At 44.6% G+C, this 21,837-nt stretch overlaps 1 protein-coding gene across 1 annotated transcript in view; it reads right to left on the reverse strand.

The window, feature by feature from the left end:
* Window positions 1-21,837, reverse strand: part of wwox (WW domain containing oxidoreductase) — a 123,472-nt gene that overhangs the window by 93,550 nt on the left and 8,085 nt on the right. The window contains exon 5 of the mRNA XM_078283249.1: window positions 19,867-19,973. Within this exon, the coding sequence (XP_078139375.1) occupies window positions 19,867-19,973 (107 nt within the window). The remainder of the gene's footprint in view (window positions 1-19,866; window positions 19,974-21,837) is intronic.

Raw genomic sequence — 21,837 nt, forward strand, 5'->3', positions numbered from 1 at the left:
CACACAGACACACACACACAGGTACACACACCCCGCTGACCCCTTTAATAGCACGGCAGCCACCCCTAATGGACGCAAGCAAGTGGAACCGCCAAATAATACACTGTCTTAATGCACTAGGCTCAATCTCATCCCCCTCTCCCCTTATCCCTCTCAGCCTTCCCTCTCACACTTTAACCCCTCTTTCCATCTCTCCTCGCCCCCGCGCTGCCCACCATCACCCCGGCCGCCCTTATGGATCACCAAAGAAGGGCCAACACTTAAGAAATCAAAAGTACCCCCATATATACAAAACACTTAACCTGCGGACCCTGGTTAACACCTCAGGCCCGGAGAGGAGGACGGTAAAAAGAGCGAGCAGAGGAAGATGAAAAAGAGGCTCGCAGAAAGAAAAATCATTTACAGACTATTTTAAAAGAGCAGTTAGAGGCGGTTTCTATCGCTCCTTGTGAATATGAGATACATGATATCAATATAAAGCGACGGCGATATTACACGGTTGTGTTTTTACCAGCAGGTGCGGAGGTAAGGTGTTGTAATGGCGGTGAAAGTGAATGAGCAGGGAAGACACCATGTGAAAAGGGCACCTTATAAAAGCAATTAGAGAAATGACTTTGAGCCCCTCTTCTTGCTCTGTAGATTAGAACAGGCCTCGGAGGGAGGAACACAGAGGAACTCAGATCTCTGTGACCTTGTCCGCACCACACCACACTAAATTGGTCATCAGCTTTTAAGACTGTATTTTATCATAGATATATATTTTTAGCGAAAAGAAAAAGAGAAAAGGGAGGAGGGGGGAAACTGTGGAATGTGCCGGTCGTATATCATCCTGTCACAATTATGACGTTCGTTCATAAATACCAACCAATCTCCTCTCCACCTGGCTAAGTCACATGCGCTTGTGCTTGTGCACACACTCACACTCGCAACCGCACAGGAAACAAGCACCTCTAGCCACAAGACAGGTGTGCGTGCACCTATACACCGACAAAGAAACGCGGACACACACCACGTGCGGCGCACACACACACACACGCACACACCACAAACAAAGAAACAGACACATCTGGCTGGGTGTCCTAGCGCAGATCTGAGAGCTGACCTCCACACACACACACACACACACACACACACAAAGAGACAGAGCACACATTCAGGCACCCAACACACAAATGAATGCACATGCTCTGCACATTACAAACACAAACACACACAAACAAACAAATGCACGCGCACATACACATTCACTTACTCACTCACATGCACACACACTGCAATTAATAGGGAGGCAGGTCTCTGGCGAGGAAGAGAAAGTGCCTGTTCAGCACATACAGGCAGAATATGCAATTTCCTCCAGTTAAGTCTGTATTAAATTGATTTCTTCTTTCTCTGACACGGACTGGGTTTTTCCCCCCTAATGAAAGCTGGATAATCTACAGGTTTTCCCTTTCCTGAAATCAAGTTACAAATCAAGCAACTGCGGGGGCAGATATGGGAAAGGTGAAGGAAGGACATGGGATGATTTTCCAGATGAGAAACATGGAGAATGAGGCACATACGTGCTGATACTCTTAACATGGACATCAGGGGCACCTCACGTGCACGTGCGCGCACACACACACACACACACACACACACACACACACAGAGTAAAGGCCAAGCCACGGTAAAGTACTTGCTGACATTTCCGTTCAGCGAGGTGCTAGGGCTACACAGGGCTGTGTTAGTAAACACAGCATTAATGACTGTAATTAATGAAACACATTAATTAGTAAGCACTTTAATCAGTTAATCACTCACTCAAACCTGACAAGGAGCTGTGTAGAGGCTGGAGAGAAACACACAGCATGCTGAGAACAGATGCAAAAAAAAAAAAGGAGAGAGGACAAAAAAAAAAAACAGGAAATGATAATTAGAGAGAAAACATTTCAGGACAAAGTGTTGGGGAAAATTGTGTGAAAAATATAATTATAATACAAAATTACAGCTGAATAAAATTAAATGTGATAGTAGGAAAATGTGTAAGAAAGACTCATTTCACCTAAAATAAAAATACAAAATGTCCCTTGTCTGCTAAAATGATCTGAGAACAATTCCAGCTGTATTTGAGGTTGTTGCAGCAAAAAAATAAAAAATAAAAGCTTCATTTTTAGACCATTATAAGGAAAGATGTGTGTATGTAAGTATGTATATCAGCATGTTATATGTGTTTCAGTCACTTAAACAAAAGAACACATCATAACTAAAGTTAGAGAAGATTTTATACTGTAGTTTAGGAGTGATCAAGTCTATCAGTATCTAGGGATGAGATTTTCTGAGAGACGGGGCAGAGAGAGAGAGAGAGAGAGAGAGAGAGAGAGAGACAGACGGAGAGAGAGAGACAGAGAGAGCGACAGAGAAAGAGAGACAGACAGAGAGAGAGAGACAGAGATGGGAAATGAAAAGGACAGGGCGGTCATCATAATTGCAGAGTTTGCTTTTCGGATGCAGACAGACCAGGGCCATGGGGCCTGAGGCAGATATCAGATTCCACACAAACACACACATGCACACGGGGACGCACATACAAACACTTACACATGCACCCATATATACGAACACACACACACACACACACACACACACACACAATTCCACAGCCCCACCCGTATAGGAGTTCTTTCATTAAGGTAAGGGATAGCCAATATCACTTTGAATGTGTTTTGTGTGCATTTGTGTTCTATAAAGAATGAAGTCAGATGGCAAGATCCAGCTTTCAACCCTAACAATATCATTTTTATATTATAAACCCCGTTTCTCTCTTTCTCTCTCTGTCTTTCTCTGTGTGTGTGTGTGTGTGTGTGTGCGTGTGTGTGTCTCTGTCTCTCGGTCTTTCCGTCTCTCCTCTCCCTCATACAGTAGCACTACAGCGGCTGATCAGATTTACATTAAAAAGTGATGGAGATTTAAATAATGTGTCTATGTTCTCAGAAAGACATCAAGAGATTTTCATCTTACTCTCCTCTTCCTCTCTGTCTCTTCCTCTCCATTTCCTCACCCTCTCCTGCTCCTATCTTCCCCCTCATCTCACCCTCTCCATCTCCGCCAGATTCGCAGACAGTGCACATTTTCCTGCATGTCTTCAGTGTAACCGATACCCCTAACAACCAGGATTTTAATGCGATCCATATTGCTCCCTAATATTTCAGATCTCAGAATAAGCACTGGCAATTACATATTTACACCCAGCTTATTTTGCAATTCTGCACAGGGGCTTTGGTGTCTGGGTGAACGGCACACGCAGACTTAGATGCTGATTATGTCTTGGTTAGATAACAATAAAGTCAGAGCAAAACTCCTAGACCCCATGCACTTATATACACAACTTTCTGTTTGGGGGCATCAGCAATAAAGCTCAGCTCTCTCAAGTACAAAATAATGTGTTCTTTTCAAGTGCAGCAGTAATGTGATTGCTTTATCTAAACCTGCTAGTTTTACACTGTTTAATTTCTCCTGAAACGCTTGTGCCTTGTATCATCTCGGTATCCGGAGGGCTAGCAAAGTTCCCAACACACTTGCAGAAATGCCCGCATTTCCGCATATATACACTCTTGTAGTGAATACACATAGCTGTACAGAGATGATAAATTAAGCCGCTTTGATTTGGTTATCCAACCTCTTTTTGTACCAGCTTTATAAAAACATAAGCATAACATAATTGAATAAGAAAGGGATCTGGCAATTAAGAAACATGGAGGCCTTTGATCTGAGTGAGTGTATAATAGGTCTTTTGATGAGGGAGTGTTTTACACTCCGCGGGGTCTGGTATGCACTTTGATTAAAAGCTCTTTTGTTTGGCAATATTCTAAACTGCTTACCATTTTCCACTGTCACAATAGTTTAGCCTGGAAATAAAAAAGATCATGCTTTTTTTTTTTCCCCCTTTCTCTCTGGGATTAAATATCTTGTTTTCTCTGGTATGAAATCACACAGTCGCTATGCTGAGTAGATACTGAGTTAGCGTTATCACTGAACGAGTGGAAAAAGAGACCTAGGGTAAAATGTCAAACGTGAGAAATAAAAACAAAAAGGTTAACAGTGGCACTGAGGGATGGGCAATAATAATCATAATCATAATCACATTCATCCCGGGCAATTGTAGTTGTTCAGGCACTATTTACATGATCTACCCTGTCTGTTGATAAGGTCATGTGGTGCGTTTTGCATTCTGTTAAGATGTTACACACATTTGAATAATAAGATTCTCATCATGCATCTTTAGCCCCTTGTCGCCTGATAATAGCCTGAAAGACACTCATGGAACAATGTAATAAATGCGTCATGTGACCTCAGCCAAGGTCAGGGGTCAGCGAGCCACGGATTGTCAACGGAGCGCTGCCTGACAGAGAATAAATGATGCCTTGTAAACAAATTGCGTTATTGCTTTAATTCATGCAGTCTGATTCAATTTGCTGGGAGAAGAGTCCTTCACAAGGGAACGGAGGAACGAAGGAATGACAGCGAGGAGGAGAGGAGAGGAGAGGAGAGGAGAGGAGAGGAGAGGAGAGGAGAGGAGAGGAGAGGAGGCAGTGGACGATGCGCACTGGGCAGACACTTTCTCCCTCCATGCCTTTGTCTCCACCGCAGAAGTGTAACTACATTAAAATCCTTCATCATCTCACAGGAGTGTGCGCTCCTTTCCATACATGGTGAGTCTTCCTATTGTCTCTCAGCTAAATGTAATAAGGTTGTGTTAAATTGAGTTGGGCCAGGCCACTGGGCTGACTCCCTGCCCCGCCATGGTCTGACTGACAATAAGCAGGAAGGCAGAAACTCACTGATCTGAGTATCATAAACAGACACACAGACTATGTTTTGTCTGCTGTGTAAACATGATAAGGAGTTCGGGTAATTTGTCAGAGAATGAAAGCAGGGTAAAGTGAAAAAATAAACTGAGCCCGGTTGGGCAGCAGCTGGACTGAGGATGCTTACATGTGAAGAAATATTTGTAAGGTTATTGAAGTGGGCAAATGGGAAAGCCCATTTCCTATGGCACCATGTCATGAACCTAAAAACCCTCAATGAAAAATCTGTATTAAGTTTGCTCTACCCCACAAAGCTACATTAGGTCTCTCCTCAGTCTGCCCCTTAAATTCCATCAGAGTAATCCCACATTATTGCCCTCTAACAGTACCCTAAACGGAGAATAAAAAGTTTGCTTCCCTCTAGCAGTGTATTACCAGGAAACAACAGGCCCTTTCCTCATTAAGTTATAGATATAAATGCTCCAAAGCATGAAATTACCCCCGAGCCTCCCTCTCCAAATAACCTGGTTTGCAAACAAATGATCCGAGCACAAGCAGTAAAAGGCAGATTATTAAAATAATAGGAGGGATTTAAATTTGCATCCACAGAACAATTCAGCAAAGGACTGTGCAATTACTCCTCCCCCTCCTCTTCCCCTGTTCATTCCACCTCTCCACTGGCATCCCAAGTCCCTCACACTTTATTGTGTCCATCTGTTCCTTCTAGGAAACAGAAATAGAAAGTTAGGTATATTCAGGTGTGTGTGTGTGTGTACGTGTGTGTGTGTGTGTTAGGGTGTGTGTGTGTGTACGTGTGTGTGTGTAGGTGTGTGTGTGTGTGTGTGTGTACGTGGTCAACTACGGAGGCATATTTTGAGTATTTATTATTTCATGTATATTATTAAGCAAAACACTTCTCCTTGGCCCCCCTCTTTGAAGCGCCTCTCCTCGTCTATCTCCTGCTGTGATAGATATCTAACTTTAGCCTGAGACAATAACAGTCCCTCCTCCCATGCTGGAGTAAATGAGAGATGAGAGAGTGAGGTGAGCAGGAATGGGCCAGGCAAAGGGAGCTCAGGTCTGCATTACCTCTGAGTTATGGCCTCCATTTGCATCTCAATCAGCCTCTTTGGAGAGCCCACCACCTTGGTAACACCCCCATCACACCACAGCCACCCTGGGCAATCAGGGAGATTTAGTGGGGCTGGCAGCCCACGGCGGGCACCCCCTGGCTGGGGCTCACAGCCCATTCCCAGCCCCCGGTCTCGCTAAGGGCCCTCTGGGCCACATCCAAACACAGGAGAATGGCAGCACTTAACAAGACTGAGGAAGACCAAAATAGACAAGCAGCAGGAACAGGCCATAAAACAGAGGGAAAACAAAGCACCCATGTGATTTTAATAGATGGTCCCAACATAGATGTCTGCATAGTGTTCTGTGTTGCTGCCTCATTATAGCGAGAGAAAAAAGAAAACAAATTTGAACTTGTGACCCTAGGTGAGAACGTTTTATCTCAGAGTTGATGATGACACTGACACCATCCCACTGCTCCCTTACAGCAAAGCAGGCTCCCTCTAACGTAATGGGAGTACACGCACCCACAAACACGCACCCACAAGCACACACACACATACACAAACACACACACACACACACACACACACACACACACACTGCTACATGGTGTGATTTGCAGATAGTGAATGCTCCACTTGAGAGTTGCCTCTCTAGTTAGCGCTGTCTCATGGCTGAACCCTGTTAAGGCATTATTACCCACACTCAGCCCTATTGATATTGTGACTCCAGCATCTGTTCACCTCCTTGTTACTGCCTGGACCCCAGCACAGCCTCCCATCTGACTGTGTGCATGGCATGTGTGTGTGCCTGTGTACCTGCGTGCGTGTGTGTCTGTGTGTGTGTGTGTGTGTGTGTGTGTGTGTGTGTGTGTATCCCAGACCTCTGGGGCAGAGAGTAGTCACTGTACACAGGAGAAGACAAGAGAGGCTGAGCAGGCTAATAGAGAAATCTAGCAGACACACCAGGGGCCTAATCAACTGCAAAGGACACTTACCCACAGCTCCAAGCCTCTCTCTAACACAAACACACTCTGGCCTTTCTTTCTCCCTCTAATCTCACTGATACTCTAAAAACTCCACGCTGCCCTCGCCGATGACACGCCGCACAAAGACTTTGTAAGAGAGGCTTGTAGAAAACAACAAGGAGAGAGAAAGCAGCACTGGAAGCCAAAGTTTACCTGCAAACACAGATGGCCCAGGTGAGCTGAGGGGAAGACTAAACAAAAGAGAAAAGGGAAGAGAGCGATGGAGAGAATAAGAAAGAGGAGCCGAGTTTCTGTTATCAGAATCAAATATTAGTGGGGGAAAAAAACTGGGGAGTGGGCAACATTAATCAAAGTGTTCACCTAGTGGGCAGCCATATGGCAGATCAGCACGCCAACAGTGCAAACTTGCTGATCTTCAGTAACGGGGTGCAATTAATTCCACTGGCTGCATTCATCTCTCCCTCACACACTAAAGGAAGGGAGGTAGAAAAAGAGGAGGAGGGTTTGTTATGACTCCTTCCTCCTCCTCCTCCTCCTCCACTCTTTCTTTCTCTCTCTCTCTCTCTCGGAGCAGGGGAATCAAACCCAGGTGATGAATGAGGTGGACACGAGGGCCTCAGGTAGCTCCTGTGGTGATGGTGGGGGGATGAAGAGGGGAGGGGAAGAGGAAGACAAGGAGAAGTGGAGAAATTAGGAAGTGGAGAGAAGAGGAGAGAATGGTGGGCAGGGGATTGGCTTTGTCTAAGAGCTGGCCAAGGAATTTGTAATTAGGTCTTAAAATCTCTCTCACTCTTTCTCTCTCTATATATATACAGCATATAACTGTTTACGTGTGTGTGTTTTGTTTCCCCACCAACCCTTTTTCAAAATTCATTGTGCAAAATTTGGTCAAAATCAACTCCTTGCAAAATCTTAATAGAAAGTAATCTGAGGTGCAAAAAATGCACAGATTGCCCTCAACGCAATCTTAAATCCTTTTCACACACGATTATGTTAGCCATCATAAACGTAGGTTATTTTATCCTACATTTCATAATTATTTTTTTTTTAACCCCGGGTTAACAACTGACCCCAGGTATTATTTATGTAGATTTCACACAGTGCATTATAAACCCGGGGTTAATGCCCTCATTTGAATATTTTTTAGGCTAACGGAAGTGAGTGGACAAGCGCAGCATGCAAGAAATATTTGTTTGTAAACATGTAAACAGATGCGCGTGCTGTGTGCGATGATATGTAAATGAGGTGATGTAGTGGCACTTAACTTGCAGTAACATTCTAACCCTGCAGCATTTCACACGGCTTTGTGTTAGCCACGCTTTCTGGGGATAGAGTCTCTCTATGCAAGACGGAAGCAAATGCAGTGGTACAATGTATTTTATTCTACTTTCATCAGATGCCCACACACCAAGGTTGGAGTCAATTCACTCATTTCAAAATGTAAACTGAAAGAGCAATTAACATGATAGTGACAGAGTCTTCAGTCTCATTAATTTCTTTATAAGTTGGATAGAGAAACCTTTTATGGCAAAAGATGGGCAGTGTGTGAATTTTGAAGAGAATCCACTCGGTGAGCCGACTGAACAGAGTGAACTGAGCTCAACCCGGCCACACACACACACACCCTCACGGCTCTCAGACCTCTTTTGGTTTTATGTAAAATTAGCGTCTCCCCTGGCTTTTAACACAAGCTCATCTCCATGAGCCCCAACCTAGTAAAACTGACTCTAGCAAATGAGTTGTGGTTATGCATTCCCTCAGCCCTCACATCTCTCCCATCCATACAAATATACTGCATCTGCTATCTCACGTCCATATCTCTGCGAGCCAGCTCATCCCATAGGCCTAGTCACCATACTACCCATACCAATATCATAAATGACTGCGGGGGGAAGCCTTCATTAGGGCAGCCGTGCCCCTCCACCCCCCTAATCAGGGCATTTTCCTAGTGCGTATTGGGATGGCGCTTTACGGCCCAAACGGGGCTCTGTTAATGAGGAAGTATACATGTCTCCATTTCCTGTCTAGCCAGGTCTGCAGTTCCTGTCTTCGGCCCTATAATAATCATGAGGCTTTTTTAATGAGCTATATTCATCTTGGTCATGCATCAAACACCTAGGCGATGCAGACAGGCAATCCCAGACAAAATGAAAAGACGCATAGAATTGCTCACACCACACAAACACCCCCAATACCCTTAACAAACAGAGTGAAATAGTTACAATCAATGTCATTCAGCTTCTTACCAAGCTTTGGAAATGCTCGGAGACAAATTACAAAATCAGTGTCAGTAAAGATGTGTAGATGCTTAGATCTTCCACATGGGGTAAATATATCAGCGAGACAATGCCTTCACTGCACTCCAGGCAACATGGGTTTAAACGATGACAGCTGAATCATTGCAATGTCCGAGCAAATTCTGTTACAATGTTCCCACAAACCCCGTGCTCCCATTCTGCTCTCATCCTGCTCTCTGTCCCTCCTTCTCGGTCCCTTTTTCTACCCCTCTTCTCTCTCTCTCTCTCTCCATCATCCCCTCTTCACTCCCAGGCCTCGTTGACATTAACCTGGAGCACTCACATTTTCCCATGGTTCTCCATGTTGCTCTCCACATGTCAGAGCGGGAGGCTTTATGGCCCACATCCATCAGCGTCACATGCCAGGATTTATGGGAGATGGAGTCCAAAGCTGATCGCTCTGAATCAGTCTTCCTGAAGCCGACCCCTGGACCGCTGCGGGAAGTAATGGATGAGCATCCTTGCCCGCCCCCCCCCCCCCCCTCTCCTCCCCTCACTCACTTCTCCTTCCACCTCTCCTCCTCAGCCATACTCCACACTCTTCCCTTCACCTTTCATGCCTTCGCCTTTCCTCTGCCCATCAGTCCTTTCCTCTTCCTTGCCCTAGTTGGCTCTTGTTGGTCATTCATTCAAACCTAATGGAGATTTGGTAACAAAAAATTAATGAGGCAGACTCACTCACAGAGACAACCAAGTGCACACGCACCCACATACACACACACACACACACACACACACACACACACAGAGACATAAGCTCATCATTCATTGCTGTGTGTAGGGTTTTATTTGGGCTAATTTATCACGACACTGTATTAATAGGCAGCAGTGCCCTTCAGAGGAGAGATGAGAGGCACCAATTAACTCTGTTCACCGTTCACTGCCACGGACAGACCTGTAAGAATGACAAAGGTCTGTCAAATTACCCCGTCCTATATCAGCTCTCTGTGTATTAGAGAACATCACAGTAAACGAGGAGGGAGAACAAGCGCAATGGATGATTAAGTAAAGGCAGACTTACAGCAGAAATCAATCTAATATTTTCCCAGAGATGTTGCGCTGGTTAATACCCTCTTCTCTGGAGCTACACAAGCCGCTGCCTGGTCTAGAAATCTCAAATCCAATCTCCATATCCACGGAATCATTTCTATTAACCCTATAACTAAAATAACACTTGAGGATTAACTGTCCGCTCTGTCCACAACAGATTATCCAATCAGGCGTCGTGATAGCATTGATGGGACAGAAGGTTAAAGAGCCCAATAAAGTTTGAGACGACATACTTCCTCTTCACAAGGTCCAGCCTACAGCAGAATTAAGTAGCTGCGCCTCTGGTGTCTACATATAGAGGTGAGGTGACTGAGGGAGTTACAGAGGTCAAAGGTCAAACTGTGTTCACCGGTTTATAGCGGCTTTTATTACAGAGTTATTTGATATATTAACCCAACCTGTTCAGCCCCTAACCTGCCTGTATATAGAGCTGGTTATCCAAAAGTTGCACAGCCTATACAGTAAACACACACACATACACACACACACACACATGCTCATTTCTCAACTGGAACACATGAAATAATATTGCCCTGCGGCCCCCAGCAGGTCTGGACCCTAATAAAGGCTTTACACTATGAAAGAAACACAGTGAGGCAGCTCCGACACCCCTGAGCCTCCCTCAACACACACACACACACACACACTCTCTCTCTCTCTCACACACACACACATACAAACAGGGACTGGGCCTGGTCACAGGTCAGGGGAGCCTGTAGCTCTCTGTGGTCCAGGGGAGCAGAGCCGGTTGAACCTGTAATATGCTCCTCTCTCCCCTGGTGCCACTTGTTGGGGTTTTAGTGCAGGGGAAATTACACCTGCTCTCTAGCCTGAGACCAGCAATGACACACAGGCCGCTGGTACTGGGGATTACACACCCATGGAGTGGAAATCAGACACACACACACAGACGCTTGCACACCAACACGCACACACACACACACACACAGGTAAACAAAAGAAGAGCGCTGGAATTAGACACACACAACAGCTGTGAATATTGAAATGTGTAGGCGAGATGAAGAGGGGTGTGTGTTTGTGTGTGTGTGTGTGTGTGTGTGCGTGTGATGTTGCATTTACACCACAACATCACTGATCAACAAAACATTTTATAGGAGTGCTTCACACTCCATTAAAAGACTGGTACCGTTTTTTTTAAATATGAGCAGCCCAAATAGCAATAACATCTTAACAGCCCCTCTCTCCAGCCGCCGATCCCCACAGGCTTCTCTCCTCACTGGGCGAGCAGAGAACAGAATATGACCTGGCTCTTCCATTGGAACAATAACATCCAAACACAGTATTCACAGTGTAAATATAAGGTCATAGACACAAGATCAATCCCATATAAAATAGATGTGTAAGATTAGGCTATACTCTAATCAAATATGCTAGTACTACTGCGCTATAGGCTTAATCATTTGTCACTGTGTAGGCCTAATCACTCGTTAGGTGGTGTAGCCATTTCATCATCAAAATGTTATCCCAAAATGATCACAACATCCAGCCTACTCTGCAAGTCAAATGTGAGCTGAGAGATAATCATTGATATGGGGCAGGAGAGAATGAAACTAATAAAAAGGCAGTGTATCAAAGTATCGCAGTTAAGCATTAGTCACGTGAGGGCAACTACGCCACAACTCTGCTGTTCTCTAAATGAATCCCCCTCGTCCCATGCTTGATTTATGGACCTGTAAAAACACACGTTGTTTTTAATCTACTGCTGCCTGAATCTGCCTCTCTAATGAAATGTGGATCTGTGTGTGTATGTGTGTGTCTGTGTGTCTAAGCGTGCGCATGTGCATGTGAGTAAATGTGTGTGTGTGCGTGTGTGTTTTGATGATGATGTATGGGCTTGGGTCTGATTCTTTGAGCATGAATTTTCTCTCTGATAAATATGCATTCAGTTACACAGACTGATTAAGCTGTAAACCAGTGTTAACTCTGTGTCAAAGCACATGCAAACACACATACATACATACATGCACACACACACACACACACACACACACGCAACTTCCCGGAATCTAATGATAGCTGTGCCTGGGGCAGGATTGTTTGGATGCCTGAAGCGGTTCCCTGATATCAATTCCATGAGACCTGATTGCAGAGGATATCCTATAAACACAGACGAGGCCTGGAGGCTCACAGCCATATGAGCAAAAGCCATGTTACAGAGACAAAAACGATGATTTGCAGAGTTAAATGCGATATATCGATTTTGGGGGAATAAAATAAAATAAAATAAAAAAATTATAAAAAATAATAAAATAAAACGGTAAACCTTCTTTACCAATCACACTAAGAACTAAGTATTTACCAGGTAAATAAATAGCAAGAATAGAAAATTACCAAGTATTTACAGCTGTAACTTAGAAATTACAGCTGAATTAAAAAAATAAAAATAAAAAAAACTCTGGTGTTACCCATCAGTTCATGTAACGTTTCCTAGGGAATTAGGCTACACTTGAAAATGTTTCTTTATAAGCAGCATTGCGTCAATTACACCAAAATCATGTTCAAAATCATGTTCAAAATCATGTTCACAACGACGTCATCATCATTACACACTATTCTAAAAAAAAAAAAAAAGAAACTCTCTGATTCTACAAATGCTACTTATTCCTATTAAAGGCTTAGCTGATGAAGACTGTGATATACAGTTGGTTTGAGTACTGTTGACAAAATGCACTTATTATAGGTCGCTTTGGACAAAAGTCTCTGCTAAATGATGTAATGTGATGTCATGTAATGTAATGTAATGTGTTCTTGGAGACCGGACTTGATATCCTGTAGAGAGCATTGTGTCTGTTGTTCTCGATTGGGGTGACATTGAAATTGTGAGTTACAGCGTGTCAGAAAGGCCGGGCATGGCAGCTGTTGACATGTTGTGACGCACTAGTCTGTTCATTACCGGACAATCCCTCTGTCCTTCATACCAAACACAAATAGACAACAGGCGACACACATACACAGCCGTCTCTCTTCTCTCTCTCCCCTTATCTCTCTCTCTTCTCTCTCTCGTACATATAATGCACTCAGACACGGACATGTAGCACACCAAAACACATGTACAGACACACAAATGCACGTAAACGCACGTGCAGACACACACACACACACACACACACACACACTCACAGACACTCACACACACAGATGAGTACTCATTTAGTTCCCATCTCATGTCTGAGAAGACTCTTGGTGGGTTATGAGAGATGAAGAGAGACAGCATAAATCTCACAGAGACATCAAACACAGAATTACATCTAATTAGCCTATTGCGTCTCCTATGAACTTTATCATGGGATCTGAAAGCCTGTGCTAATTTCAAACAATGCTAAAGATGGTAGCAGAGCTTGAGTTAATATGGGATAAATGTTATAGCCAGTTGTCAGATGGTTTCTGCAGTCAACAATACTATGTTTGTTTGTTTGGCAGACATCAACTGGGCCTAAGCCTATTTGGCTGGCGCATATTAAGACCGGCTCATCTCCTGATTTAAAACATTACAGTGTGGGCTGGACTTATCTCTCTGTGATCAGCACTTCTCAGACTTCAATAAAAAAAACATTCTCTGTTGGCAGAGAGAGAGAGAGAGAGCGAAAGAAAGAGAGTGAAAGAGATCCAAGCAACCTCTCACCTCTCTCATCATAAGGAGCCCTCGTCCCTGGGCTATGCGCCCGCCTTCAGAGGGAAGAGTGAAAGAGTGAAGGATGAGAGTCTGTCAGGTTCAAACAACAAAGAGGTGCTGCCTTATACATCCTTCCTCAACCTGTCCCCTTCAGTGGCAGTGACATCATTTAAATCATTTAAATCCTCCCCAACATGACCCGTGGCAAGTGACCCGTCATTCTAACGCTCACACCTCCATGTGAGGCGGCTGCTGAACTGCTTATTTAGCAGAAAAGACCACCCGGCTAACTGTGTGATTTATTCAAAATTATTCCTCCACGGCCCTCCTTCACACAGAGCATTTGCCCATAGTTCACTGTGGTCCAGGCAATTAGGAGCAGGCCACACCTCTTCAGGAGACGGAGCACCTGGCTGTAGCAGACAGACATAAGGAGGAGGAGAGCTGAGCAGCGCACAGCATTTCACGACGGGTTGGAATAACTAAGCAGAGCAGTGAGGGAGAGTGAGGGAGTGAGGAATGCAAGCCAGGCACTTTAGGATTCATTTAGGTTCCCCATCTCCCTGGTCACTTTATTAGCAGTCTGGGAAGAGTGATGCATGTCCCAAAGCTATGCAAAATGCATAATCAAGCATTTAAATACACGCCATGTGGATGGGTGTGTGCAATGTGCATGCACATACACACACATACGTGGGCATACATACTGTACTTGTGCAGTGTATTACGCAGATGCACAATCATACACACGCACACACACAAAATGCTTACTACTGTAAAACCTCAAGGTATTCACCTCTTACACTTTTATACTACTTACAACGGTCTATACTACACAACGCCCCCTTTAGTATTCCCATGAGTTGCATTATAACGGCCACCTGTGTAATGTAAAGAAATCCTCGGTGGTATATTACTGTAAATCCTATTGTAGTTCTCTAGCTTTGTGTGGTCGCTCTTTGGAGGAATCAGAGCTAGACAAATTTGAGGACAAAAGGGTTTCCTCATCAAATTTACATATCGCAATTCCACCCTCATTCCATCCATCCCTTCCCCTCTCTTCTGCAACAAACCAGTGCAGATTGTAGTTGGGGTTGTGGGGCCTTTTTATTCCCAGTTTACAGATACAAAGCAGGGGGGGAACAAATAAATAAATAAAGAGAGATGAGAAGGTCTCCCAGGAGGGGGCGAAGGCATGCCACTAATATGTAAGGAAACAGACCAATTTGCACAACGTCTCGTCCGGGGAGCAAGGAAGAGCCGCCACCCCCGAATGATTCTGTGCATGTACCTGAGACAGGGGATGAGGATTGGGAGAGGAGGGAGGGGGGAGTCGGGATGGGGGGGAGGGGGGGGTGGAAGTGCAGGTATAAAGCTGGTATAGTCTGGGGACCATCTGAAAAGGGGCTCTAAGGCTGCTTATGTGCAAGCTTCGACATCACCAACAACAATCTCCACTGGATTTATCCAATCCATCTGGAGCTATCGCAGTGGTGTCAGCAGACACACGTGCACAAATACACTTCTGTGCATGCTGGTTATATGAAGGAAAACACACCGTGTGAGTGAGTCATCCTAAATTACCATTTACAGGCATGTATTTTTTTAATTAAAGCAATAATTGAGTAAAACTGCTGTTGATGGTAACAGATGCAATCTTGATCTTAAGTCCAGATTGCAAGCAAAGTGACGTTGATATAAGTGAAAAGACAGTAACATCAGGGAAAAAATAACAAGGAAACACCAAGCTACAATTTCAACTACTTAAAATCCCCCAAGACATAAGATCTAAAAATGATGAACTATGATCTACTGGGCTCTCTGGCAGCGGAGGAGAGTGTTACAGACCTGCTCACTGACCTGGGAAATGGGCTGCAATTTCCTTAATCATTCCGGGAAAGAAAAGACGAGAAAAAAGTGGTATGGAACGGGTGAACGGAAGGGGACGTGAGTCTTCTGAGGCCTTGGTGAAAGAAAGAAAAAAGAAAAAAGAAAAAAAAAAAAAAGGAAAAGAGCCAGGGAGCGAGGGAGGAGAGGGGAAGAGTGACTAAAAGAGCAGCATCCTGAGGCCCTGGAGGGGGCTGCAACCAACCAGGTCAGCATTTCACATGTGTCACTTCCTGTTGGCCTCAGCGGGAGGAGCGTGGCGTGGCATGGTGGCCAGCGGGGCACAGGGCCTGTCATACTGACACAGGAGGTTATGCACTGGGCAAACCGACAAACGCAGGCACACATGCATGCACACACGCACGCACATACACCGCTCTCCCTCTCCCAAGTGTGATTCAGGGTAAAGGTAGAGTGAAGTGACACAAAACAGGGCTCAAATGCATGTATGTGCCCTAATGAACAGTCATGCGAGGCAATAGTTTTCTAGAGGAAATCTGGGATAACTCATCCAGAACTTTGCCAGCTCATACTGCTGTATGTAGGCCATGAGGCACAAACATATGACATTCTCATTATAAATCATAGGCTATGAGCGGAGGTAAAGCCAGCGTGAAACTGAAAGACTGCATCAGGAAAGCATCGGAACACAAGCTTCTGTATCTCCGCAGACATCTTCAAGTTGAGACTGCCATCTTTCCGTCTGTCTCTCAGAAAGACCTCTTCCACCTCTGCTCCTCTGCTTTGTAAAAATCCAGTCGCTCTATACCTGAAATAGCAGAGGCATGGGAAGGAACATAGTGTCTCATTGATTCTGATGTTACCTTATCCTACAGTATGAGAACCAGCGAAAGAGTATCTACATCGGTAGATTATCTAAATATAATTCTATAGATCTAAGGGCTTGAATCTCACACTGATAAACACGGTGAAGGTAGAGGTTTGTGGCAGAGGAGAAGTGGCGCATTCGAAGAGTATCAGTGCATTCTTTGTCTGTCTGATTTTCCTGTCCAGCGAAGTAACCGTCTGTCTATCAGTCTGTCTGTCTGTCTGTCTGTCTGTCTGCCTACATGACTGACTGACCGCTCCTTATCGTCTCTCAGTCTGCCTGTCTTGCCTGTCTCTCTGGCCTGTGTTAATGCTGCTGTTTGACATTGCAAGCAGCAGGCTTTTTTCTCCCAGCAGCCTCGGTGGACAGTGAGCTTTAGCCTAATTGGTTCCAGAGCAGACCCTGACAGAACTCTCCTCAGCGGCACGCAGCCATATTAATACCCCCCTGCCACACACACACACACACACACGCACACACAGACACGCACACACATAACAATCACAAACACAGCAATCAGTGACTAGCTCACTAATTAACGCCCTTACAAAGCATCTCATTAGCATGTGTTGTAGAGAGGGGGTAGCGGGGGAAATAAGCATTTTGGGTAAAAAAAAATAAATAAAAATACAAAATAAGACCGGGGTGTGTGTGTGCGTGCGTGTGTGTGTGTGTGTGTGTGTGTGTGTGTGTGTGTGTGTGTGTGTGTGTGTATTATTCTACTCAGGGGCCAAGGGCCTTGGTTGGCCCACCAAGCAGTGGGCCGGATCTCAAGGGAGTCCATTACAGCTCTCCGAGGGAGACATCGGAGTCAAAGATAAGCAGAATTTTAGAGGCAATCAGGAAAAATAAATCACTGGCACGCAGGCAACACTTTGGTTGTTAACCAGCAGCTTAACCTGCCTCTACTGTGAGTGGAATAGGAGATGGGTAGGTAAGGGGCGGCGGTGAAATAGCATGTAGTTAAAGTCTGGGGCAGAGGCCAAGCGCTACGGAGCTGGAAGAGGTCTAGACTACAGCTACTAGAAGGCTAGGATGTTAAATGTGTTGTAATCCACCATCTGAAACAGGTTGAAGTAAATCAGAGCAATCACTCCAAATCTCTTTCACTCTTTCTGTTGCATATCTTTGTCTCTGCTGCCCTGCTTCGCTCTCTGTATTTTCTTTCTCTATCTGTCTTCCCCTCTCCTTCCGCTCTCCCTCCTTCTTTCCCAGCACCCATCTGCCGCTTAATCCCCTCCCAGTTTTACTGTGGCTTCATCACAGCCTGTAAAAACAGCCCCCTTTGAACCCTATAAAGGCAACCAGCATCGGGCTTATTGTAAAACACAATCATAAGGTAAATGTTTATCCCCTCTCCGCCACTCTAAACTCCCCTAATGAGCCTGCTGGAGGGGTTTCTCCACACAGCTCAAATAGAGGCAGGGAAACAACACATTCTATTCAGATTAGGCCTGCGGTGGAGATGTGGCAGAAGTCCCATCACGAAAACCGTATGTAGCATCAACGCAGCAAGAAACTAATTACATGGGAAAACGTCAGCAAAAACACAGATATTGCATTCTCCAAAACACAAAAAAGGCTCTATAATGTCATGCATTAAATATGTTAACTGTAAAACGTGTTAAATATAGACTGTTAGAAATGAATATTGCCTAGCAGTCATATCAGTTGACAATTAACTAGGCGCACAAGCCAGATTTTTCTCTTCCAGGAATCTTCTGTACAGTGTATTGTTCTGTTTATACAGTCGACAGTCCTGGCAGAGCAGAGTATGATTGGCTGGGAAGGATAAGCCCTCTGACCCCGCTCTTCCTAACAGCCAGTGGCTGTTCTGACCTGCCCATTATCCATCTGTGACCTCCCTATTACACCCACTGTCAGAACACAGCGCTACGCTGAACCGCACTGCCCCGCTCCGAGGATGAGCCATCACTCTCACCTCTGCTCTGAACAGCAACACTGGCCCACACAGTCAGAGGGAGAGAGGGAGAGAGAGAGAGGGAGAGAGACTGAGTTCTGAGTAACGGTAAGCAGGTAGTTAGAGGTCAGAGGTCTTGTGCAATCGGGACGGCAGCTCCACTCCTGGCAGCCGGGGCGGAACTCAGAGAGGGACCTGGAAGTAGATATGATGACCTTTTGTACAGAGGACCCCAAAATATACCCTCTTATCAAAATGACCTTAACGTAGGAGCATGGGAAGGCGAGCAGAGTCCATCCATCATCTTAAAGATTAATCCTCCTCTCTATTCTTCTCCTGAATCTATTAATAACGTCGCCAGAGGGGAGAATTTGCTGCGAAGATTTATTCTGATATTGTGACTTTTATTCATTAGCCTATAATAGGGGCATTCCTTGAGAAGGAAATATGGACTGAGCTTGGAGAATTCTAATTCTTAGCCCCCTGCTCTATTTGAACTCTATGGACTTCTATTAACTCTATCATGTAATTTGATGACAAACTGCACACGCCACATGCCACTGTGCCGCAATTAGGGAAGATTATCATTTACACCGGAGTGGTCACCAGTCGTTTAGTCTTTTGAAGCAATTCTAAATAGTTTCCATACAGTAATTCACAAACATTTAACAACATCTTGGATAATTCCATGGGAGGTGTGAAGCTTGAAAATCAATTTGACTACAAAATCCGGTACTTGGATCAGAGCTTTTCTCACTCATTTAGACAAAGCGGCTACATTAATAGATCTGTACACTGGATTTCACACTGTGGAGCAGCACTGACAGCCCCAGGGGCTTAGTTCAATTAGAGACTTGGGTGAGTTTAAACACTGCAGATCTACTCTCGCTCAAAGGCGTTTGTCTCTCTCTCCCTCCCTCTCTCCTCTCTCCCTTGCTCCATCCCTCCCTCCCTCTCTCTCCATATCTGCGCCGAGCACTCACTGACTCTCCTTCTTCTTCAAGTCCTGCTCTCTGTAATCAACCCAGTGCTAATGGCTTATTCTTTCTGCTCCAGCACCCACATTTCACTTGTTTATTTTCCCACACTCGTAAATCTGGGGACGCGTCACAAGCGCTGCGATATTAGAGCAATAATCTCAGGTAATTATCAGATGCCCTCTCTCTCCCTCTCCCTCTCGCTCTCCCTCTCTCCCTCTCCTTGTCCCACCCCTCCCTTCTGATACCGAGACACCCACACAGAGGAGAGCCGGCCCTGAGTGCTCGGATGCTCGGACGGGGCCTGTACACATTTGGGTCTCACAGGAGTCCGGATCGCTATATTCCACGTCAACGCCCCTCGAACTAATGTAATATAAGAGGTGACAGTTGAGCGGGTTCTTGAAGGTTCTACTGCCACTTACCCACTCCTGCTGTATGAGGCTGAGTGCCTTGCTGGCCCGGGACAGGTTCCGACACGCCAGGATCACATGGGCACCGTGGAGAGCGAAGGACTTGGCCGTCTCAAAGCCTGCAACACAGAGAGAGAGAGAGGGGGAGGGAAGGAGGACGAGAGACAGACAGACAGACAGACAAAGACACGGAGAGGAGAAAAAAAAAAGATTGAAAAAGAGCAATGCTTTAAAGATTAGTTATTTTTTTGAAGATAACTTGGAGATTCTCAGGGCTGTTGAATCTAAGGGGGTGGTGGTGGTGGTGGTGGTGGTGGTGGGGGGGGGGGGTGCAAGTTACAATCCCTATCAAGTTTCCATATAATTTCTTTCATTGAGCAACCCAGTGGTCTAGCGGAGAGAGTTAATCATTTCTCTCTGAAGTGATGAAACTGATTGAATTAATGTGGTTCAAGACTTTTTCCCTCTCTTCTCAGATAAAGTTCGGGAACCAAACCACTGGCACTCGCAGAAGGTATCGCCGCACATAGACGGGCGAGGGGAAGGGAGGTCGGGTGCTAATTATGTTAGTAATTATACCATGATGGCATTAATTATGCAAACAACACTCATAATAGAGAAAGGGAGTCAAGTGAACAATTGAACAGACATGACATTCAGACTGAACCTCGGTGTGATATTTCAGAACATCAAAGTGCCTCTGATAAGGACATTTCTCCCATCAAACGAGGTTCTCAGATATGCACAGAATTTATCAGTCCAAGACTACTTCATGGCTCCATCCAAATCATGTAGTCCCGATAAAACTGACAAAAAATGAAGATAGAGGGAGAGAAGTTCATTTCTAAATTGCAAGTCTAAATGGGTCATTTCAACCCGTAGGTTGAATTAATTTATGAGATTAACTTTTTTCCTTTACCATATTTTTATTTCCTTTGACATTTACTATCCTTCAAAGTCTTGTGAAAATGAAGAAGTTCAACTGCAAAGAGCAGCATCGCATTTTTTCTGTCATCTCTAAACATAAATGTACAGTCGGATGTATACACACACACACCAACAAACACACACACAGACAGAGTGAGTATCCTGATTGACAAACTGACGTACGCAGTAATTGATTGTGGCAAAGAGGGTCTGAGAGGCAGAGCAGCAGGCAGAGTGTATCAGAGGGTGGATTAATATGAACTGTAATTAGATTATACGTCTTAATCTGATTTTCATTAAGAGCAAAACTGGGAGGCCTAATTGTGAGGAGAGTGTTAAGGGGTAATATCTATTAAAACTCAAAATTGGAGTAGGATTGGAAGCCCTTTCTGACAAGTGAAGCATGGAATTAAATTATATGACACCTTATTAGGTGTAATGGAGGGGACTGTGGCCGTGTGCGGGGATCGTTTCACTCACAGGAAATGGAAATGAAAATAAAAACAACATGGCAGAAAAAAAAATGAGCAGTCTGGCTCACTGAGTAAATATACACTATGGAATTGCAGGTACAGTAGCTACTTTTAGGAAACAAATGTCATAAAAGCGTCCCAGTGTCACAAAAATGTCAGCATTTTCTCTATAATTTCATTTCAAAGCCAATAAAAAAAATAATTTGAAATGCTCTGGATGTGTGTTTTATTGTAGCTAAGGTTACAGTATATTCTAAATTCTCAATCCATAAGCAGCCAAAGACCTACTTAAATTTGCAAATGATAAAAAAAAAAAACAGGATTCTAAACATGCCATAAGTTAAACAGTGATTTTTTTCATCTTTTGTAAATTGAACAAGAATACTGGCTGCTGGTAAACAAGAACACCTCACACTCACTTGTTGTGTGTACAAACCATGAAAGTGAAATTAATCGACACCAGTGTTTTCCATAATGGAGAACAAATTAGAATATGGCAGCAACAACAACAGCGGCGCCGAAGCCATGTATTTCCAATGACAAATAACAAGGGCTTGACATTAATTGTGAAATAACGAGAGTG

The sequence above is a fragment of the Centroberyx gerrardi genome, chromosome 4, assembly GCF_048128805.1.
Source record: "Centroberyx gerrardi isolate f3 chromosome 4, fCenGer3.hap1.cur.20231027, whole genome shotgun sequence".
Classification (NCBI taxonomy): domain Eukaryota; kingdom Metazoa; phylum Chordata; class Actinopteri; order Beryciformes; family Berycidae; genus Centroberyx; species Centroberyx gerrardi.